The sequence below is a fragment of the Barbus barbus genome, assembly GCF_936440315.1.
Source record: "Barbus barbus genome assembly, chromosome: 26".
NCBI lineage: Eukaryota > Metazoa > Chordata > Actinopteri > Cypriniformes > Cyprinidae > Barbus > Barbus barbus.
This window is the reverse complement of record NC_136754.1, coordinates 25,425,432-25,450,806: the sequence shown is the minus strand read 5'-3', so window position 1 is coordinate 25,450,806 and position 25,375 is coordinate 25,425,432. Positions and strand designations below refer to the sequence as shown.

At 37.8% G+C, this 25,375-nt stretch overlaps 1 protein-coding gene across 1 annotated transcript; it reads right to left on the bottom strand.

Moving 5' to 3' along the window:
- Positions 1-397: 397 nt before the first annotated feature.
- Positions 398-5,403, bottom strand: LOC306846505 (phospholipid scramblase 1; the record flags this gene model as incomplete). Its single annotated transcript, XM_079379939.1, has 9 exons — positions 398-436; positions 658-819; positions 2,217-2,378; positions 2,561-2,781; positions 2,864-2,906; positions 3,579-3,664; positions 3,737-3,796; positions 4,076-4,123; positions 5,391-5,403. 9 exons carry the CDS (start codon positions 5,401-5,403, stop codon positions 398-400), a joined length of 834 nt encoding a protein of 277 aa, XP_079236065.1.
- Between the last annotated feature and the right edge of the window lie 19,972 nt (positions 5,404-25,375).

The window sequence follows — 25,375 nt, the reverse complement described above, 5'->3', positions numbered from 1 at the left end:
CTGAGTTAAATATATGAGTGTCACAGGAAAGGGTCTGAATACTTATGACCATGTGATATGTCAGTTTTTCTTAATAAATCTGCAAAATTGTCAACAATTGTGTGTTTTTCTGTCAATATGGGGTGCTGTATGTACATTAATGAGGAAAAAAATGAACTTAAATGATTTTAGCAAATGGCTGCAATATAACAAAGAGTGAAAAATTTAAGTGGGTCTGAATACTTTCCGTACCCACTGTATATATATATATATATATATATATATATATTATGTTTATGACCCACTCAATCTTTAGCTATGATACTAAGTGTAAAGAGAAAATTGTTCAGCATTTGTATTTAAAAAAAGAAAAGAACATATATTTTAATCAAATGGGGAACAAATCTCCAGGATGGTTTCACTCTTGTTTTTTAGTGTGCTCAAAATACATGAAATCCTGTATATTCAAAATGAAAAAAAAGACAAAAGTAAATTAATGTAATTAGGAATTATGTAAATATATATTATACTCAGTTAGAGCCTAAAAAAAGGCTTTAAGCATAAATGTGTTTGATTGCACCATGATTGATTTACTATTAGAACTATTCTTAAAAACTGACAGGAAAGCAAATGCATAATGTAAAAAAAATGTATTAATGAAGAGCACCTATTACTTACAATAAGAAAGCAGGCTCCTAATATAACTGCTTTTATTTTCACATCCAAATCCATTGGAAATTGTAAGCCAAAGTTGTCTGCATCAGTAAATGCTTCTGCTTCAAATCCTGTCCACTGTTTACTAATTCGGCCAATCACTGAGGACTCATCCAGTGACATCACCTGGCAATAAGCATGTGACTGTTAGATTGATGATCAGTCAGACACATAAAATGGTGTAGAATTTAATTTATAAATCAGTTGAAATTCATTCTGCAAGCACAAAATATGACATTCACAAAGTAATCTCATTCACAGCAAAATAATTGTTTTTATCTAATAGTATATACATTGTTATACATTATAGACTACTGTTTAAACATTGGGATCTCTTATCATCACCATGGCTTTGTTTATTTTAATTTATTCATATGATGACAAATCTGAATTTTCAGCATCAGTCCTCATTACTTCAGTGTCACATGATCCTTCAGAAATCATTCTAATATGCTGATTTGGTACTCAGGAAACATTTCTTATTCTTGTTAGTGTTGAACAATTTTTGTGGAAAATGTTATACCATTTTTCAATATTATTTGATGCATAAAAAGTTCAAAAGAACAGTATTTATTTGAAAACAACATTGTAAATGTCTTTACTGTCACTTTAGACCAATTTAAATCTGAATAAAATATTCTATTATATTATTATTCTCACAGACTTGCAGTTGTTTCTCAAATGGAAGGCTGCATCCTTCAGAGGTCGCATTTGTAGGCTGCATCCGTCATCAAGCCTGGTTTATTTCAGTTAACTGAGCATTGCATTCGCTAGTCAAAAGCATATTACAACAACTTACACTTAACTAAGAATAATGGTCAAATTTATAACTGTTAATATTCTAAAATAAGAATTTATGATGTATGTAGCCTACAAATGCGACCTCCGGAGGATGGAGCCTTCCATTTGAGAAAAGGCCTTAGTTTCTATTTTTATATAATTCTGCTTTGTTTTAATTAGTTCCTCTTGTCCTTTGTTCTAGTTTCGTGCCATGTATATTTGTCATGGTTATTAATTTAACTGTTTCAGGTGTTTGCCATTAGTTCCCTCATTTGCCCTGTATTTAAGTTGCTCTATTTTACCCTTCAGCTGTCAGTTGTTGTTTTAACTGGCTTTATATTTACGGAACATTTGTATTGTATTATATAATATAATATTATACAAAGGGGGAAGTGGTGTGTGGCCAAGTATGGTGACTCATACTCAGAATTTGTGCCCTGCATTTAACCCATCCAAGTGTACACACAGTAGTGAACATACACCCAGAGCAGAGGCCAGCCACTGCTGCAGCACCCGGGGAGCAGTTGGGGATTTGGTGCCTTGCTCAAGGGTCTCACCTCAGTCGTGGTATTGAGGGTGGAGAGAGTGTTGGTTGTTCACTCCCTCCACCTACAATCCCTGCCGAACCTGAGACTCAAACCCACGACTTTCGGGGTTACAAGTCCAACTCTCTATCCATTAGGCCACGACTATTATATTTTGAACATGACAGTATAAGTTATGGTATAATGTATGCATCATACCTCAAAATTAACATCAGAACAACATTTGCAGTCACAGAACGGCCCCACAATCTTCAGAACAGGTTCTTTTCTCTCATTCTGGATGGTGAACTTTGGCAAGAAAGGATGCCAGCTTTGTATAACATAACCAATTGGGCTGCCCGGGGGGCTTTGAACCTCCATCTGAAATATATGAGGCAGTACTGACATACTAAGACAAGCTATATCGATATTTTTCCAATATTTATAATCACTTATCCTTTTTATTTTTTTGCGGGTATACAGGAATGCAGAGCAGGATGCAAAACTTTGGGCTAATATGCATGAAACAGTATGAATGGTGAAGTGATCATATTGTACTGTACCTCTTGCAGACAGCAAGGAAAGCAACAGCTACCGCAGTTAAGGGGGCGGGATAAAGTCATCACTTCCTGTCCCATGTTATCCTGGATATGAAGCAGGAAGGAGCGCATTGGTCCACAGACCATGCGAGTACAAAAGTTGCTCTCCTCAGCAGCAAAAAACATCTGCTGTCCTAAACTATTTTTCACCACATATTGATTATTGGTCTCCCATCCCATGAGAGCTGTAAGAGAAAGAGAGCATTTGTAGTCATGTGACAGGGGTTTAGAAAACTGTTTCTAGTGCAATCAGTGGCCAAACATTACCTTCCATTAATTCCACTTTCTGATGAACTAGAAGCTGGTCAACCTGTGATAAGCAGCACTGTAGAACTTAATATAGGCATAGAGTGTATTATTTGTTCATCTGTACTCATAAGATGTCCATAAGCACACTGATTCCAGAAACCACATTCATCCACGCAGAGAGAAGCAGAGCCAAAGATACATGCAGTTTTATTCTATTTCAATTTTTTAAAGGTCCAACAGTTACATGCAGTTTCAATTGTCTCATCGTTTGAAAACACACATTTGAAAACATTTTCTACACACATACACACATACGTTTGCTATTCTTATGTGGACTCTCCATAGGTATAATGGTGTGTGTGTGTATATATGTGTCTGTGTGTGTGTGTGTGTGTGTGTGTGTCTGTTATAGATAGATAGATAGATAGATAGATAGATAGATAGATAGATAGATAGATAGATAGATAGATAGATAGATAGATAGATAGATAGATAGATAGATAGATAGATAGATAGATAGATAGATAGATAGATAGATTTTATTACAAGTATTTAAAAAATTGTTAGGAACTGGAATTGATTAAAAGAACTGAATCGGAACCATTAAATTCTTCATGGTTCCCATTCCTATATTCCTATAACACAGATTCTAGAGAAAGGTTAATATATGAACAATGATTTTTGTTCTCTATAGTGAATGTAAATGTTTAATTGTGAGAATACTATTATTCACCTGGGTGAGGTACTCCAAACCTGGTGGACAGCCCAGTGGTCTGTCTGGGACTGGCATGCCCATTGGGACCTGAGGTGGCACATAACCTGCAGCAGAGAAGAACATGATTACTTACAGTATGTGAACTCTATACACATCATTCATGTCTATGTCTTTACCTGCTGCTGCTGCTGGTGTAGGATAAACTTCATTTCCTCGATGAGGGCCAATGGTATATACTAACAGAGAAAGAGAAAATCTGATAAACTATCAGATATCTGCACCTGTACAGATCATATGATCAGATACATGATACATGAAGTGAAGAGAATGAAAACATGTTGATCTAGCAAGAAGTGACTCATATGTCACTGCACTGTATATATATATATATATATATATATATATATATATATATATATATATATATATATATATATATATATATATATTTAAGTCTTTAAAGAGTTGTCAATGTGTTTAATAAGGTTGTGAAATATATTGAATTCAACTCTCACCAGGAGCCACGGGCACATTGGCTGTAGGTACATTTGCTCCTGTCTGATCTACAAGAAAAATGCAGTTAAAATAGTTTAGATCATTAAGTTAAAAAAACCTGAAAAGTGCTTTGTCATCGTGGTAACAATCCACTTCATTGTGTGCATTTCCTCAGGACTGAACCTGTTTCTTGATAATCTCCAGATCATCAACCACAACTATGCTAAATGCAACCTACCAGAACAACCCTTTATTGGATCCAAACAGAAAAAAGTGTGATATTTGATTTGCCCACTAGAGTGCAGCAGAATAGCACAAACAGGAAACACTGTCATAGAGCAGTATGTTGTATGACAATTAAAGCAGACAAATTATTTACTTATATTCTACAGTAAAAATGCAGCCACATCTGGATATGTTTTAGGCTATAAAGTATAATGTCATTATATAACATTATGAACACATATTGTATAGCCAACAATGAGTGTACATTATAGGGCTTAATGATTAGTTAGTGCAACAGCACTGTACATTTCACTGTACAGTATGTTTCCCTCTTGTGTTTGCATGTTGCAGACAGACTTCACATTAGTGAATACAAGTCTTTACATTAGTAGTGGCTATTTTAGGTGACTTTACCTGCATTGTTACATTGTTATGCCAGTAGATGGCCTCATTCGTTATTCATTTATGCAAGTATGTAAATACAGACTAAATGCTATTTCAAATGCAACTTCTGTAGTGCAGAGAGAGGGAGGTACTGACTTGATTACTAACAACCTGTATCTTATTGTTCTTCTTTAACTTTTACATATTTTGAATCTTGGCAGATAAGAAAGTAACAAAAGACAATGTAACTGGAAACACTGTTTGCAAAATGTAAGTTACACACAATAAAAACTTCTTGCTTAACCATTGTAAAAAAGCAATAGCTTATAATTGGGGCAACAAGTGATTGTCTTTATGAGTGAGTTATTGAATGTTTAAAAGCAATGATCCATTCAGTAATAGCACTACTGTCTATTGCTTGGAGATCACAACGGTTTGATTCTTGTTTCTATTGGCGGAGCAAAAACACAACAGTAACTGGCAGTAAAATCTTGGTTACTAAATATTACATTGTTGATTATTGAACTGTATAAAAGCAACTTGCAATCATGCTGTTGGTCTGAATCAGCACTCTCCCTTGTTAGATATAACTTAAATATTACTGCTAAACTATATAAATCATGCACCTTTGGACCCAGGATGACTACATTCTTTTTTACATTTGTTATTCAACATGTCACACTTTTCATGATTTCAGATGGTTTAAAATTATGGGTAATCACTTACCTTGCAAAAACATGATAGGGGAATAATGTTCCTCTATACTGAAATGCAATAGCAAGAAATACAAACAGAATTTCATTGTGAGTCTGCTTCAGTAACACTATGGCTGTGAAAAACAGTATGTGACAAAAGAAGTATGTCCGAATTCACAGTACTCATCATAATAGAGTACACAATAAGTACCCTACTATTTCAGGCAAGATTCTAACGTGTGCATACGGTGGACACTATACTATCCAGTCACAGGAGAGGATTTGTGAATGGCAGTGAAGCGACACAACTGGCACTGGCAACTCACGTGATAATGATAACATGCCAAATGTATTATGTCCAGATTACATTCATACTACACACATTAATACTACATAGAACACACACTGTAAAAAAGTAAAAAAAAAATTAGCCAACTTAAAATTTTAAAGCAACCCGCTTCAGCAGATTTTTGAGTTTTCTCAACTTGTTTTAAGTTTATACAACAAAAAGTTGAGAATCTCCTACAAAAATAAGTTGAGAGAACTCAAAAATCTGCTGAAGCTGGTTGCCTTAAAATTTTAAGTTGGCTCAACTTTTCTTTTTCTTTTTTTTTTTTACAGTGCACTTTGTTAGGGAAATAATTTCTTATTAAAAATAAGTACCTACTCAAGAGAGTATGCGATTTCAGACACAGCCTATGTGTTTGAGCTGACAGCAGTGCTGGTACTTCTAGTTTAAGGGCCGCAAACCACCAGCTTGCTCTGTGCCAGTGGACATGCACCGTAAAAAAAAAGGATTACAAACGTATTGACCTGCAAAAGAGCTTTCTTGCTCACGATCTGACGCAAAGCAAAACATAGCTACATTGGGCTTCAGGTATGCACTTCAACTGACAAATACACAAAACATGCCTGTCCTGATAACTTTTCAATTAAAAGCAGCGAGTTATGTCTTAAGTGAACATAATCAGTTGGGAAAGTAATCAAAAGCTTGACAGTATTATATATGAGTGCATTTGGTCTTAAAGCGATAACAGCCAACAAACAACAACCAAAAAACAAAAAAAACTGCTGCTGTCATTCTGTCATTAAATATTAATAATAAAAAAGAAAATTAGAGAATCGTTCACTTCTCTTCAGTGAATAACTTTACTCATTTTAATCAGTGTATATTTAATTCACACGGTGAAGACTATGCAGTGTTTTATTTTTATATTTGAATACTTTATCAATTTAGTAGACTAAATTGTATTTAATTTCTATCTTTTATTCATTATATTTAGTCTTACCTGTTTGTAATTGTCTTACCTTTTCTGTTCTGAAAGGGTAATTTTGTATTTTTTATGAACACACTGACAGGGACCCGTAACAAAGTTTTGCTTGGGGTCAGGCACTGGCTGCAAGTATAGCAAAGAAAAGCAGTCATGAAGAAATGATGCACTAAATGTCAAAGGTAACCTACTGTGTTGACTCTTTGGCCTATAAAAGTTTAAACTTTAAACTATTTGCTACGGCTTTACAAAACAAATAAACAGCGATCAAAACTGTGAGTAACATAAATTATTCATGCCTTATTCATTGACTAAAGTTGCTGAGGGTGTCAATGTACTTTGCTAAAGGTGTGAACGTATTCTGTTTCATCAAGAGACACAACCATTTACCATTAACTCACTTTTTTCAAGAAAAGAAAGCAAGAAAGAAAGAAAGTTACAAGTTAGTTTCAACTGTCACGGCAGTTGGTAGGCTATGGTATGAATACATGGTATTAATTTACTGCCTGGCAAGCCATTGGGAATCACATGAGCTTTCACTTGGCTCAAGATTAAATTGTTGCGGCATGCTAGAGCTTTGGATAAAAACAGATAAAACTGGCATGCAAATTGGTTTGGTATAATGAACAGAGAATAGCATGGTCATGTGTCAGATGTGCACAGTTTTCCTACAATATATATATATATATATATATATATATATATATATATATTTTACATGCACTATGTTTTGTGCAAATTATGTATGAATGATCAGCAAATCAGGAGTACTTAACTGTTAAGTCAAACTATTGCAATTATGCCAAAAGTATCACTATCTGTATGTTTACTTACCAGATTAAATGCTGGCAGCACTTAAGTGTATTGAAGTTTCCATTATTTCAAGGATGTGTAGGCTTTGTCTGACATTGAAATTTGTAATTCATTCACTCGTGCTATTGTCGGTCAGTTTCGTTCATTGGATTTGCACCTCCGCACATAAAAAGGCAATGACTTTGCTAACTCCTTTGTCTGACATACTGTGAAGCATCAAGACACCAGTGATACCCTACACCCCTGAGGAACACCATACTTGGGGAGGTTGCCTGGCTACTGGTTAACAACAATACACACCTCTCCGTGAAAGCATGGCTTTTTGTTGGTGCTTCAAGCACTACATATTTCTTAAAATGGGAAAACATTTATGATAACTGTTACTGATTGCTTATAACTTCAAGTTCAAGATTTTATGGGCAAAATGCATTATGTACATAGCACATTGCTTTATAAGCTATAACAGTCTTTATAATGTCTTACATAGGTAAAACAGGTAGTCGAACATTTCAGACAACAAACAAGCTTATTATTATGTTTATAGGTTTATGGGACACTAGAAGTGTCATGCAAAAAAAGTCTGGGTCCCACTTTATATTAGGTGGCCTTAACTACTGTGTACTTACATTTTAATGAATCAGGTACAATGCTCGTATTGTGTACATGCATGTTTTTACATTGTACTTATATTTTTAAAAATACCTTTATGTAAGTACATCTGTAATTAATTTCTGTAATTACATTTATAATTACACTGTTGACTCATCCCTATTAGACGGTATACTCACCGCTAAACTGGATGACTCAACTAGTCATGATGAACTTTTCTTCCGGGAAGCGTTTCTTCTCTTTTGTCACACTTGTGAATGGCCTCGGTGTGTAATGTTGTTATGCCTTTGTGCTTTAATTGTGATAGTTCACATATGAACGATGTTGTCAAACCAAAACGTATTTTATACTTTTGTATCCATCCTGCAGTAGACACTACGGAAAAGTAGAGTAATCAGCTGCTGGCGAGACTCGTTGTTGGCGCGAAGGAAGATCTCACGTGCGTGCTATTAATCTACATGATTAAGCGGTGAAATATTCCATAGGCAAATATTTTTGTACGAATATTTTATAGGAAGTCTACATTACAAAAAAATAAAATAAATAAACACTTGCCAAGTCTACTGTAACCATGGCATTTGCTACATGTTGCACAATACAGCATAACTGCATTACAGAGCCTATACAAGAAGAGCTAACAATGGAGGCCACGTCGTCTTCGAACGTTTTGAGGTGTTTTCCGCCTGCAGCTTGTTTTTGAGGAGAGATCCACTTTTTACCAGTTACCATTCTTAAAGTATAACTGATACATTAACAGAAAAAAGAAATGGTCTTTCCTCAATATGAAATAAATGACAATAGGAGGTTTTTGACAGAGCCTAGTGCTGAGCTGTCATCTTGCAGCATGATATCTAAACATTTTGTTTATAGAGCTATAACACATGAAACAGAATTAGGACATGAAGCTAAGCAAAACAACAAAAACGGAGTTTGCAGTCCTGTTACGTTTTAACGTAACTTCAAGAAACATGCATAGATCTTGAAAAACTGCACAGAATTATTTTCAGAAAATTTTCCCGATTAAAAAGAGACCAAAATTGCCATATTCCATCGATCAGGTCGAAAGATTTCGTTCATAGAGCTGTCACACATTATACCAGACAGGCGCACTGAGGCGCTGCAAAGAAAAACAGCTCTGTGCTTCACATTGCATTTTTATTTGTAACTTCACGAAACTTGCATACATTATTTCGTATCCAGCTAGCCAACTCTGTTGAAGCTGTTGTCATAGCCTAGTAGGCTTTTTATCAGAATAGAAAATAGCGACTTCCGGTTTGAGCAATGTAGATGGCGGACGTGTATGTGTGAGTCTCCCGACAACTTCAATTCAAACAACAGTAATTGTTACTCATAACAGATCAGACAAGCAGTAGTGGACGGTAATACAAGTTTGGCGTCAAAAATGCCTCACTATAAAACGAAAACTGATCCAGATCCAAAGAGAACTTCGATAAGTAGCAAGCTAGCGAAAATGGCGACGGCTGCTTCAGCGGATAACGAGGAATTCTCTTTAAGTATGCTGACTACGGAGCTGGAAAAACAGCGCGAACATCTTAAAGAGGACATGAGCGCGTTAATCAAGTCTTCCCTTGCACCAATACAACTTTCCATAGAATCGTTTCAAGAGACTGTGGATGCGTTTGGTAAACGTCTGGCAACCGTTGAAACAACGGCTGGGGAAAACTTTGAAGCTCTCAGTAAAGCGGAGGCAGATATTGCTGCGTTAAAAGCTAACAACGAAGCACTGTTAGACCGTCTGGATGACCTTGAAAATCGTTCACGTAGGGCGAACCTTCGGATTATAAATGTTCCCGAAGACATGCGAAATTGGAACGGACATGGTCAAGTTCACTTCGGATTTGCTGAAAGACGTCATGGGGGTTCAGGTGTTTGAGAAACCACCAGAGCTGGGAAGAGCGCATCGTGCATTGGCACCTAAACCCAGGGATGGTCAACCTCCAAGACCCATTATCGTTTGTTTTCATCGATACCAGGAGAAGGAACGAGCTTTGCGCTGGGCCAGGCAACACGAACTGCAGTATCGAGGGAAGACTCTCAGATTCTATCCTGACCTAAGCGTGGCACTCTCCAAGAAGCGAGCCACCTTCAAAAACATCAAAACGATGCTCTATCAAAAAGGGATTCGTTTCAGATTCCTCTATCCTGCCCGTTTGCGATTCACTCACGAAGGGGAGACCCTCACCTTCGAGTCAGCACCCGAAGCCGAAGCCTTCTTTGAACGTCGGATCAACGTGACTGCTGCTGCCGGGGAGTAATTCCCGGTAAACTCAAACTGTTTCTGAACAACGAATTTAAAGGTGCATCTACTATAAGAATTATTATTTTTTTCTTCTTTTCTACTGCGACGGTTCACATCCTTGTTTGTGAGGGTACCGTTAAAATACCAGTGGAGGGATTAGTCATCATGACGGCTTACGTCGTTGGAAAGGTACTGCAATAAAACACTGAAAGATGGACCATAATTGACCCTCCAGATTTTATTTTTATTATTTTATTATTCTTATTGTTATTATTCTATTCTAATTTGTTTTTTTTATATATATAATTCTGTTTTTCTGATTGCCTGTCATTTACTGATTGCAGTATTTACAAATTGTTGTGATGTATAAGAGATAGGATGTCGGGAGCTCAACAGTTAAGTAGTTAATGGGCAGCTGGGAGTGCAATGGGATTAGTGGAGTCCTGCAGTTTACCTCAGTTGGGGAGGTACACATAGGAAAGGGTGTTGTAATGTTCATGGCTTGGTTTACTGCCTTAGTGACTACAATTTATTTATTTATTTTTTTCTTCTGGATACTCAATTTGTTTTTGGGCTGTTTTTCATTCATTGCCAGAGATATTGAGAAACTCAGCTGGATACCAGGTTTACATATGCCACAGGTGCAGTATTCATCCTTCTATACTGTACTATGTCTGTTGTATCAAACAGAGGAATGACAGGAAAGCCATTCATTAGGTTTACATCATGGAATGTTAAAGGTCTTAATGGTCCTATAAAGAGGTCCAGAATTTTTTCTCATCTTAAACGTCTTAATTCCGATATAATTTTCCTTCAGGAGACACATTTACTCAATTCTTAGGTTGAAGAAACCATGGGTTGGGCACATTTACCACTCTAAATTTAATGCAAAGGCAAGAGGAACGGCAATATTAATACATAAAAAAATTCAGTTCTCTGCTTCTAATGTTATTGCTGATCCTCAGGGTCGTTATATTATGGTGTCAGGTAGGCTGTTTCAAACCCAGGTCTTGCTGGTGAACATTTATGGACCCAATTGGGATGATAGGAATTTTATAAATAAACTGATTGCATCTTTACCTAGCTTTAATTCATATTATCTGATTTTAGGCGGCGACCTTAACTGTGTAATGAACCCAAATTTGGATCGCTCAAACCCAAAACCACAAGTCCCTTCCAAAATGGCATGCGATATTTCAGCATTTTTAAGCCAGACAGGTTGCACAGACCCCTGGAGATTTTTCAACCCTCACAGTAAAGCCTTTTCTTATTTTTCCCATGTACACCATTGTTATTCTAGAATTGACTATTTTTTTATAGACAAAAGTCTCCTTCCCTCTGTAAAGGGAGTAGAATATTCAGTTATTGTAGAGTCTGATCATGCTCCCTTATTACTAGATCTCTCCTTTCCATCTAATTTTACAAGCTATACATGGCAATTAAATTCATCGCTGTTGTCTGATGAATCATTTTGCGAACACGTGTCTTCCTCAATTGACAACTTCTTAGAATTTAATTCAACAGAGCATATCTCCCCTTCTCTTCTTTGGGAGACTCTAAAAGTGGTGCTTAGGGGAGACATTATATCATATACTACTTTTATTAATAGAGAGAGGGAAAGGAAAAGGCAGCATTTGATCGATGCAATATCCAAAATTGATAGTCAATACTCTATCTCTCCTACACCAGAGCTCTATAAGGAGAGGATTGATCTTCAGACCCAATATAATTTAATTTCATCAAATCATGCAGAACAGCTTATTCTTCGGTCTCGAGGTTTTTTTTATGAACATGGTGATAAGGCTAGCCGATACTTAGCCCATCAGCTTAAATCCAGGTCATCAGCACAACATATTTCCGAAATTGAAAATGATGCAGGGGACTTAACGATTGACCCCCTTACAATTAATAATATTTTTATGAGCTTTTATTCTAACCTTTACACTTCAGAAACATCTAAGGATCAATCTAAACTGGTAGAGTTCTTTGATAAAATAAATGTCCCCACTATTTCTTTGGAGCATAAAAAAGACTTAGACCATCCCCTTCAGTTGCAAGAAATATCTGAGGCCATATCAGCCCTGCAGAGTGGCAAAACCCCTGGGCCCGATGGCTTTCCGATTGAATTCTATAAGAAGTTCTCAGTTAAATTATCCCCACTTCTTCTTAGTATGTTTGAATATTCTCTATCTCAAGGAACTTTGCCAAAGTCCCTTACTGAAGCACTGATTACCCTTTTACTGAAGCCCCAGAAAGATCCAACAAAGTGCAACTCATATCGACCAATTTCTCTGTTAAATGCGGATATCAAAATTTTAGCTAAATTATTGGCAATTCGATTAGAGTCTCCTTTAGTTAATATCATCTCAGTTAACCAGACGGGTTTTATAAAAGGTCGGCACATATTCTCTAACATCCGTCGCCTCTTAAATGTTCTTTACACTCCCTCATCTCAAGATACCCCTGAAATTGTAGCGTCACTAGATGCCGAAAAGGCATTTGATCGGGTGGAGTGGGACTATCTTTTTTTTGCTATGGGTAGGTTTGGTTTCGGTCCCGAATTTATAAAGTGGGTTCGTCTGCTTTATACTTGTCCGGTTGCTTCAGTGGTTACTAATAAATGGAGGTCAAAAAATTTTCCTTTGTTAAGGGGCACTCGGCAAGGGTGCCCTTTAAGTCCTCTTTTGTTTACAATTGCAATTGAGCCATTATCTCTAGCATTAAAATCTATATCCTCTTTCCATGGCATAGTTAGGTGGGGTGTTGAACATAAGCTCTCATTATATGCTGATGACCTGCTCCTTTACATCTCAGATCCTTTATCATGTATCAATGACATTATCGAAGTTTTGCACAATTTTGGGACTTTTTCTGGCTATAAGCTGAACATTTCCAAAAGTGTATGCATACCTGTTAACTCACTTGCCAGACATTTGCCTGACTCCATGTTTCCCTTCTGCATGGCAAGATCTAAGTTTAAATATTTGGGCATTAATATCACTCAGAACTTTAAAGGACTATATGAAAATAACTTCACCTTTCTATTGACTAAACTCAAATCTGATTTTCAAAAATGGAGACCTCTCCATTTGTCTTTGGTTGGCAGAGTGAACTGTGTTAAAATGACAGTTCTTCCAAGATTCTTATATTTATTTCAGTGCCTCCCTATCTTTCTTTCTAAAGCCTTTTTCAATACATTGGATAAACTTATCTCCAATTTTATCTGGGATGGGAAAATCCCAAGAATTAGTAAAGAGTTTCTTCAGAAAAACAGAAATGATGGAGGTTTAGCTCTCCCTAACTTTCTATACTATTATTGGGCGGCTAATGTCCAAAAGATAATTTACTGGATGCGCTCATCAGAGGGCACTGATTGGTTTGAAACAGAATCTAAATCCTGCACAGCAACATCTTTACAAGCTCTTGTAACATCTAGCTTACCTATTAAAATAGTTAAATATACATCAAATCCAGTTGTTCATTTCACTCTTAAAATATGGACTCAACTACGTCAGCATTTGAAGTTAAGACGAGCATTCTTGTCTCAGAGTCCAATATGCAATAATCATGCATTCCTCCCAGCAAAACTAGACTCTGCATTTAAACAGTGGCAAGATAAGGGCATTTCTCGTTTCAGTGATCTTTATTTCGATGGTATTTTTGCAAGTTTTAATGATTTGCGTTCCAAATTCACTCTTAATTCGGTTGACCTTTTTCGTTATTTTCAGATACGTCATTTCGTTAATGCCCAAAGCTCATCATTTCCAAACATCCCTTCTAAGTCTCCTGTGGATTCTCTGTTAGAAGTACCCTCCCATCTGCAAGGTCTTGTTTCAAGAATATATACAATTCTAATGTCTTTAAAAAGTACAAGAACAGACAAGATTAGAAGCAGGTGGGAGAGCGAGCTCAGTATGCAATTTTCAGAGGAATTTTGGAGGAATGCCCTCTATAGAGTAAACGGTAGTACTACTTGTGCCAGATTGAGTTTAATACAGTTTAAAGTATTGCACCGTATGCACTTAAGCAGAACACGGATTGCCTCCTTTAATTCTACTTTTGACAAGACCTGTATTAGGTGTCATATGGGTGAAGCAGACTTGACTCACATGTTTTGGGCATGCCCCACACTTACTGCTCAACCATATTTGATACACTTTCCAAAGTGTGTGGAGCACAGCTGAAGCCATGTGCAGAAGTTGCAATATTCGGTGTTCCAGGTAATGAGTCAAATTTGACTCAAAGACAACTAAATATCATTGCCTTTGCATCCTTATTGGCTCGCAGACAAATTTTATTACATTGGAAATCTACAAATTCACCTAAAGCATCGCAATGGCTTCGGGATCTGATGTTATACCTACATCTAGAAAAGATTAAATATTCAATTAGAGGTTCCCATAAATTCTCTTATGTCTGGCAACCCTTGTTATCATATTTCACTGCTATAAAGGTACTTCCTTGACATTGTAGTATTCCTGATTATGGTATCCAGTTTAATGTATCTATTCATGTATGTATGTATTTATTCATTTTATTTTACTTTAACTTTCTGTAACTATTCATTTATTTTTCCAGTTTTATTCAACTATTGCATATCCATTTCTGTTGTATTCTAATCAATATCATTATTAATATTAGGCAGTATGTTCTGGGTTGGTTGGGGAGGGTTTAAGAATGTAAAAATGCAGTCTCTGTACAAATAATAGCATTTGTCCTTGAAATAAAAATAAAGGAGAAAAAAAAAAAAAAGAATAGAAAATAGCAAGGGTTCATGGAAAAATACTCTTGTATGCTTTTTGCAGTGGGGCAGCTCAAGAACGCCGGACACACAAGTACTCTGGCTCTTTTTCCCCAAGGCCGCTGAGGCTGGCGTTGCCAAAAGCAAACATTTAAAGTTTGATCTCAAACTTTAGCTTCTAGTTGTTATTATTATTTTAAGGAAATCATTTTTGACTTGGAATCAGATTACATGTGGATTGATAAGGGCACAAGATCATAGTTTTCACATTTTTCACATCAGTTCTTTTTTTTTTCTGTTGCACTATATACATATATTGTGAACTACAAAAATGTAAAAAGCATTTTTTTATTTACCTTGAAAAAATGTATTATAACTATTATTATTACTGTTGTTGTTGTTGTTTTCAACTTGTTGTTTAAATTCCAAACCTACTGGGATGTTTGCTAAAATTGATGAACATGGCACAGTCCTAGTACAATTTCCAACAGCCCATTGCCACGGTCAAGCAGGTAACCCAGAGTGGTGGAGTTGTTGATGCATAAGACATGTAGTCCTGAAAATGAATTAATAATAAACAAGTTATACAGATAAATTATAAACAATTCTTATATTACAACTCAGAAAAAATGTTTTAAAAGTATTTTAATGATATGTACAATAAGTACGCAGGCTCCCAGTACAGTTGCTTTCATTTTGACATCCAGGTTGCTTGGGAACCTCAGAACAAAACCTGCACCTGCATTTGGTCCACAGCTTGAGACAGGTTTCAAGATCGCGCCAAATGATCTTTCTGTCACTGCCTCATTCAAAGACAGCAGCTGTGATCACAGTATAAGAGAGGTAATAATAACACACATTAACACAATAAGCATTCAAGCAAGTTGGTTTCTACAGTATTCCTTTTTTCTTTAATATTATATTTTCACTAAGATTTGAATGGGGTTTTTTTCCTGTTAAACAGCACCAGATTTACAGCTTTAGCTTCCATCTGGTCTGCGGTAACACTTAACAATAAGGTTAAATGAGTTAACGTTGGTTAATGTATTAGTTAACATAAACTAATGTATTTTGAAAATGATCAAAGACTTTGGCTTTCCTATCCTAAAGGTATCTCCCATAAAAAAGGGGCATTTGACATTCCTGAGGTGCTGATAGTGATCAAGGCCTGTAGGACAAGATGTGTATACTTTGGTGGTCTGCTAATTGTCACATCTTTAGTACAGTGAGTGAAGATGTAATCTGCTGATTGGTCAGTTTGAATGCCTTACATTTGGTTTTTAGTCACATGGTCAAGTGTGGGATAAAAGAAGATTGTAACTGTTGGTCTGTCTCTTTTATTGTCTGGCAATCTCTCTTTTCTTTGCTGACATTATCTCCCTGTCTTTCTCTATCTCTCCCCCTTTCTGGGTACAATGAATTGTTTTGGGGGATTTTTTTTTTTTTTTGGGAAGTCTTGGCCTAATGGTTAGAGTCGGACTCATAATCCAAAGGTTGTAGATTATCCACCCTCAATACCACAACTGAGGTGCCCTTGAGCAAGGCACCGAACCCCCAACTGCTCCCCGGGCGCCGCAGCATAAATGGCTGCCCACTGCTCCGGGTGTATGTTCACGGTGTGTGTGTGTTCACTGCTGTGTGTGTGCACGTTGGATGGGTTAAATGCAGAGCACGAATTCCGAGTATGGGTCACCATACTTGGCTGAATGTCACTTCACTTCACTTCTTTATCATTCTTCATCTATTTTGTAACCAATTCAAGTGCAACCATAATTAAATACTGTTATTAAACCATTTATGTTATAAATTGTGCTATCTAGTCTTGATTCAACACTAACATTGAAGTGTTACATATTGCAATACAATATATTCACTCAACAGCAACGGTCTCCCACATACTTTGCTATTCTTATTTCTGTTGTTGGTATAAGTGGCAATAAGTGGTAATAGGCCACTTATTATATATCCAGTTTTATACCATCGTGCTTATAATGTTTCTTTTGTCTTGCGGCAATCCTACAGCCTGATCCACTGTAGGGAATCCACCATTACACTAACAACTAAAAAGCACTTCTGTTCAGCATTACTTAAGTTTTGATAGTGTTAACTTATGCATATACAGTACTAATGCATCTCTTTCACATTAACAACTTAATTAGTTAACTGGTTAAAATATTAGTTAACTCTTTCCCCGCCAGCGTTTAAAAAAAAAAAGTTGCCAGCCACCACCATAATTTTTGATGATTTGATGATTTTTAACATATTATATATCAAATTAAAGAACCAAGCCTCTGGTTTTAATAAAAAAAAATATTTTATTCTATCGTCATGTGTTCATGTTTTATCACCACTTGAATGAAAACATTTTGGACAAAAAACTGAGGAAAATGCATTTTTATGAAAGTAGTGCATTTTCAAGCAAAATACATTCAAATGTCATATTCTTTCACCTGTAAATAATTATATGAATAACTGAAATTGCATTCAATAAACAAAACAGACAGACACAGACTCACACACACGCTTATACACACACACACACACACACACACACATATATATATATATATATATATATATATATATATATATATATATATATATATATATATATATATATATATATATATATTAGGGCTGTCAAAAGTTAACACATTAACGCATGCAATTAATCTAAACATTTTAACGCGTTAATATTTTTTTAACGCAAATTAATCGTTTGATTGACCCAAACTTCTTGCCGTGATCGCATCGCGGAAGATAATCATTGCCTGCTTCCCAATGTGCACACTATCCATCATAAATTAAATGTGATTTTAGTCATTTTCAATACTATTTAGGGCAGATAGGGCGTATAGATGCACTTTGGGAGGGATTGCGTGATTATGAGGCACAGGGCTAGACAAAAGTGAAGCGAGAGAGAGCGAGTGTGTCCGAGAGAGAGAGAGAGAGAGAGAGATACTCATATGTGATAAGGGTACAGCGAACCAGTGTTGCCAGGGTGGCGGTTTTCCGCACAATTGGGCTATTTTGAAAATACAGTCGCGGGAAAAATGACAGAGCCTTGCTGGTTTGCGTTTTTTGGGCTACTTTTATAATGTACCACGGCCGCCCAAAGTGTATGTATATGTGCACACATGTGATTGCAAAAGTAAGTTATTACAAACACTTGATGGTGGTTTAAAGTGAGTTCTGAGTAAAAGTGTACTATTAATCCCATAAACTGTCTTATGTAGCATGATGCTAATGTTAGCTCTAATGCACCTACAGAATAGGTCAAATTCTTCTTCATAATGCATTTTATCATAATAATGTAAGGTCGCAAGAAAATGTTTTGTTGTATTTATTTAGAAATACTTTTGATAATAGTTGGGTATATTGGGATTGAAGCGATTTGGCTTGGTAAACTTTTTATTGCCAGTATAAAGGCTGATAACGGCTGAATAAAAACAAAAGAATAATGATGATTATGTCTCATACTTTGCGGAGATGTGAAAGGTTCTGTTTCCTTAAACTAGTTTGTCATGCATTCCTTTATTTCAACACATTTACAGGTAAATCCTAGTATTTTAAATTTGTGATTAATCATGATTAATCACAGTCCAGGACTGTGATTAAAGCTATTAATTTTTTTTAATCGATTGACAGCACTAATATATATATTGTCAGTCCTCTGTCGTGTGTGTCATGTGTTCCTGCCTCTTGTGTCCATATTTGGTTTGTTTCTTGTCCTTAAATGTAATCATTAGTTAATTCTTGTCCAGCCGTGTTCATCTCGTTATCTATGATTTACCTGTGTATTTATAGTCCTGCCTGTTCAGTTTGATTTTGTCTGGTCTACTCGTTACTCCCCGGTGTTCCTGTCTGTGTCTGCCTTGCCTTGTCCTGCCATGTCTTGATGTCTTCATTAAAGACATATATTTGAGTTTACAGACTCGTCTGTGTGTTCCAGTGTCGTCCTCGTGTGTGCACCGTGACATATATATATATATATATATAGATCATCCCCAGATAGCAAAATGACTCCGTAGCAGATCCGCCCCGGAGGTACCACAAGATCCTGAACGGATAAGGATTACAGATCGGCAGTCGGCAGCTCCGCTGTACTATCAGACTCTGTTCAGTCATTCGCCCAGAATATGCCCCGGTCTGGATCCATATGGACGAATGGAGTTGTATATCACGCTTGAATGGGCAAGGTGTAGTTGTCTGTTAAAGTTTCCAACTCCATTCAGTGTGAAAAGAAAGATAGATAGATAGATAGATAGATAGATAGATAGATAGATAGATAGATAGATAGATAGATAGATAGATAGATAGATAGATAGATAGATAGATAGATAGATAGATAGATAAAAACACTCACTGCGCTTGTCTGAATAACTTTTGTGGCTTTAACAATTATTAATTTATTTCTAATTTATACAGGGAAGAAGATGCAGTTAATTTACATTTGATTATTCCATTTCTGTTTTTGAAAACCTACCAACCTAAAAACATCAATGTGTCATCACTCACAATAAAAATCTATGCCACAAAATTGTGCAGCCTCTGGTTGTAAAAAAACACCGAAATATAAATTCCTGAAGAAAATTGGATAAACTTTCACAGGTAAGAATGTGTTGGTTTGTGTTTTAAAGTGTATTACAAGGACATCCTGTGACCATTCCAATCAGGCTAACATATATAGTTGGTAATCACCTTTGCTTTTCAAAGGTGGTATTTTCAATCAATGTCCTTTCACGAAGAACATATGTGAAGAGATGCATTAGTATATGTGCAAATTAACATTAACAAAGATCAAGTAATGCTGAACAGTGGCATAATTAATTGTTAGTTCATGTTAACTAATGCATTAATTACAGTAACACATTAGTATAGCCGCAAGTTAAAATGAACAGAGATGAAGTAATGCTGAACAGATGTGCTGTTCATTGTTGGTTCATGTTAACTAATGCATTAACCAACGTTAGCATTCTGGATACTAACGCAACCTCGGTTCCCTGAGATAAGGGAACGAGCATTGCGTATAACACGCTCATGGGGAAGGTCCTGTTTATTCTGATACTGAAGCCTAATTTGTACACATCCGTGTAAGTGCATGGACAAATGGTGCTCCAACCCGCCAAAAGTGGAGGAGCCGAGTGCTATATACAGTGGAGCGGGAAATTATTTGATTCTCTGCTGATTTTGTACGTTTGCCCACTGACAAAGAAATTATCAGTTTATAATTATAATGGTAGGACAGTGCTCCTAATCTCAGTTTGTTACCTGTACAAAAGACAACCTGTCCACAGAAGCAATCAATCAATCAGATTCCAAACTCTCCACCATGGACAAGACCAAAGAGCTGTCCAAGGATGTCAGGGACAAGATTGTAGACCTACACAAGGCTGGAAAGAGCTACAGGACCATCGCCAAGCAGCTTGGTGAGAAGATGACAACAGTTGGTGCAATTATTCGCAAATGGAAGAAACACAAAATAACTGTCAATCTCCCTCTGTCTGGGGCTCCATGCAAGATCTCACCTCGTGGAGTTTTAATGATCATGGGAACGGTAAGGAATCAGCCTAGAACTACACGGGAGGATCTTGTCAATGATCTCAAGGCAGCTGGGACCATAGTCACCAAGAAAATAAATGGTAACACACTATGCCGTGAAGGACTGAAATCTTGCAGTGCCTGCAAGGTCCCCCTGCTCAAGAAATCACATGTACAGGCCCATCTGACATTTGCCAATGATTCAGAGGAGAAATGGGTGAAAGTGCTGTGGTCAGATGAGACCAAAATCGAGCTCTTTGGCATCAACTCAACTCGCTGTGTTTGGAGGAGGAGGAATGCTGCCTATGACCCCAAGAACACCATCCCCACCGTCAAACATGGAGGTGAAAATATTATGCTTTGGGGGTGTTTTTCTGCTAAGGGGACAAGACAACTGCACTGCATCAAAGGGACGATGGACAGGTCCATGTACAGTCAGAGCCAGGGCAAAATCCCTCCTGAGATGTGTGCAAACCTGGTGGCCAACTACAAGAAATGTCTGACCTCTGTGATTGCCAACAAGGGTTTTTCCACCAAGAACTAAGTCATGTTTTGCGAGCTCAAATACTTATTTGACTCATTAAAATGCAAATCAATTTATAGCTTTTTTGAAATGCGTTTTTCTGGATTGTTTTGTTGTTATTCTGTCTCTCACTGTTAAAAGAAACCTACCATTAAAATTATAGACTGATCATTTCTTTGTCAGTGGGCAAAACATACAAAATCAGCGGGGGATCAAATACTATTTTTTTCCCCCACTGTAAGTTGGCTCGGAGCGCCATTAATTAAAAGCTTTCGACTGTCAGCAACAGCCAACGACTCTCAGGGAACTAAGGTTATGTTCCCTATCGAACGGTCACTCTTGCTGTGTATAACACACTTATGGGGAATTCATCCAATAGCGCTGTGCTATAAGCAAGAACTAAGAACTAAGCCACTCTGCAAGCCCAGCCCTGGAGCGCTCGTAATGAGGGTCCCCCAAAAAATTAGCTAAGTATGAAACCAAAGCCACCCACCTGGGGACTACATAGCAGAACCTTTTCCACCCACAGAGGGGATTAGATTAATTAAGCAGACAAAATCCATGCTTGGAAGACAGGGACGTCTAAGTTGTAAAACATTGTAAAGGTTGATGGCAGCGACCAGCTCAGATATCATCAATAGAAATCCCGCTGGACCACTCCTAGGAGCTCAGGCCATCCCTCTGGTGGAATGGGCCCTCACCCTGATAGGAGGTGAAGGTACACCTCTGAGGCATAAGCCAGGGCTATAGAATCAACTATCCAGCAGGATAGCCATTTAGAGCAGCCTCCGAGGCAAACAAACTGCTCTGAGTGCCAAAACAGGCAAGAGCGCTCAACATACTGTACACTCTAAGTGCCTTAATTGGGAAGAGCATGACGGTTAATGACCTGTGCTCTAAACGGGGTTGAGATTATCTTACCTAATGCCTTACTTGAGAGCAGCAACTGTAATGCTCTTGAGCGACAGGTGCCGCAAAGGGAGGGCCCCATAGGTCACTGAGGACTATAGATAAGTCCCAGGTCGGCACAATATGAGGATGAGGTGGATTTAATCTCTGAGATTCCCTCAGAAACTTAACAAAAAGGTAGTTTTTGCTGAATGCCTGGGCAGGCTGAGCTTCTTGCTTCAGCTTCTTGCTTCAGAGTCCAGCAAGGAGATGATCTTCATTGCTGAAGGAGAAAAATTCTGATGAAAAGCACTCTGAGCCGCAGTCAGTGCTTCCCCTTTAGGTGGGTTGAAGTGCCATTTGTTTGTGAAGTTACACAAACATGAACAAATCAGGCTTCAGTAAACAGTTTCCCCATAAGCGTGTTATACGCAATGGGAGAGACCGTTCGAAAGGGAACTTAAGCCCTATTCGGATAGTACTAGTTTTCTAAACTACGTTTGAGTTCTTATCACCTGACGTCTGCGATTTTCATGTACTAATTTGTACAGGACTAACATCTCCATGTTTATTACAGAGGTAAGAGGGTAGACTATTTGCATGTGTTTTTTGGCAGCATGGAAACTACTGCCAAATGTGTCTCCATGGGTCCTGCGCAATGTAGAAAAAGGCTATCGCATTCAGTTCGGCGCTCCGCCACTACCATTCAACGGGTGACTCCCACACTGGTGGGCCCCGAGCAGGCTCTGGTCATGGAACAGGAAGTAGATACTCTCTTGAGGAAGGAGGCCATTGAGGTGGTCCCTCCTCACAAAAGATAGTCCGGGTTCTACAGCCGGTACTTCATAGTTCCAAAAAAGGATGGAGGGTTGCGTCCCATTTTAGATCTGCGTCAGTTGAATCGCTCAGTCATGTGACTGAAGTTCAAAATGCTCACACTCAGACAGGTCGTGTCTTAGATCAGGTCCGAGGACTGGTTTGTCACGATCGATCTAAAAGATGCATGCTTCCATGTCTCAAAGCGTCTGATACTGGTATGCATCTTTGATACTGGTATACGTCTGATATTGGTATGCAAAGCTCCCATTGGTATTTCAAAAACTGCTGGGTCTGATGGCAGCTGCGTCCAACGTGATACCTCTTGGCCTGCTGTACATGACATCCCTGTAGTGGTGGCTCAGGACCAAGGGGTTCTCCCCGAGGGAAAAGACGCTTAGCATGATCAAGGTCACGCGACGATGCCTACGTGCCTTAAGTACGGTGGCCGTGAGAGCTCAACGCGCTGCAACTTCAGAAAACACATGCAAATAGACAAAACACCAGCAAATCAAGAAAACATCTTCATCATTTTGACAACACATGCGCTGCAAATGAGAAACGCTGCAAATCCTCACAACACATGTAAATTGAGAAACGCTGCAAATCCTCACAACACATGCAAATTGAGAAACGCTGCAAATGCTCACAACACATGCAAATTGAGAAACGCTGCAAATCCTCACAACACATGCAAATTGAGAAACGCTGCAAATCCTCACAACACATGCAAATTGAGAAACGCTGCAAATCCTCACAAAAACGTGCTGCATGGACCACAATGGAAATGTTTCAAGGGGACCCAAAAAAAGTGACGGACCAGCTGGGATTTGCTTATTGTGCAGTGGCTATTGGTTGAGTTGTTGGTGAACTGAAAGGTGAGTGTTTTTTTGTTGTTGTTGTTTATTTTAACACCCTGATTGCATGATTTCTTTGTCTTTTGGATATTATTAGATTAATAATGACAAATAACACGATTAACGTTATTATGTAAGATGGCTAACTTATCCTCAACTAAATATAATTTCAAGGTTAATGAAAATAAATTTACAATGCTTCATTAATTGTTAAAACCAGGTCAAAATAAAAATGTCAGTAAGAATAATATTTAAAAATGTATTCAGGCTCTTTTAGTAGGCTAATGAAAGAAAGGACATTTGCATGTGTTGTGAGGATTTGCAGCGTTTCTCAATTTGCATGTGTTGTGAGCATTTGCAGCGTTTCTCAATTTGCATGTGTTGTGAGCATTTGCAGCGTTTCTCAATTTGCATGTGTTGTGAGCATTTGCAGCGTTTCTCAATTTGCATGTGTTGTGAGCATTTGCAGCGTTTATTAATTTGCATGTGTTGTGAGCATTTGCAGCGCATGTGTTGTCAAAATGATGAAGATGTTTTCTTGATTTGCTGGTGTTTTGTCTATTTGCATGTGTTTTCTGATTGCAGCGCGTTGAGCTCTCTCGGCCACCTCTCTTAAGGCCCGTTCAGACTACACAATTTTGTTTGTCGGTATTAAGTTTTTGTCGGTTACGACAGTCACTGTGTCAGAAATAGTTTTTATTTTACCTTTTTCACTGTGTCGCGGTAGTCCCTCATCATAAATGCAGGAGTATTGTTGCCGTAGCTCCACGAATATTTCCTGCATTGTAAAATTACTCCTAGCAAGACCAATACCATTGTTCATTTCGACATGTTTGAAAGCTTGTACAAAGGTGCTTCTGTGCTCCTATTGGCCAGTGTCACAGATGTGATGGAACTTGTCCTGTACGACGGAAAAAATAATTAAACATGCTAGTCTTTCTATGTTGACGTTGTGAAATGTCGAAGAGGTGTCATGTACTATGCGTCCCGAGGCCCGTTGTCGTTTATGAATCCCCACGACACCCTAAGTCTAGCAGATTGTGGCAAAATCAGGCTAATATCATTATGTCTGAACAGGGCTTTAGACATGTGGACACAACCTTGGCTCCTGTTTCAGAGCCCGGTGCTGGGAGCTCCTTGTCGCCGTGTATGCTAGCGAAGGACGCATCCCTCACCGGTTAGGGAGTGATCATGAGTGGCCGCTCTGCCCATGGTCCATGGAGTGGCCGCCATCTCACATGCCACATCAACTGCCTGGAGATGCTGGCCATGTTTCATGCACTAAAACACTTCCTCCTAACTGTGTGTTCACACCAGACACAACTTGCGCAAATAAATTGTGCTATTTGCGCGTAGTTGGACGCTTGAACATTTGAGTTTACTCGCTTCATTCGTGCGTGAAATTCACTTCACAACAGACGCAAATTTGTGTCATGGGAGGGGCTTCTGCCAGGCGGCACAGGTATGACTGCCACAGAGAGCATATGTATAGAATTTGGCTCATCAAAATCAGCCCTTTATGTGCTATGGAAACACTGGACGCGTGTATTTCAGCCGAGAATGTAGTTGTTTAAAACTCAAAACTGAGGTTTATTTATAAAAACAGAGCCTATTTGAAAATGTGCTTTGCCGATTTCGGAGCCGTGAGCTCCAGGCGATCACCGGGCGCTCATGCTCATGTATCCCAAAGAGAGGAG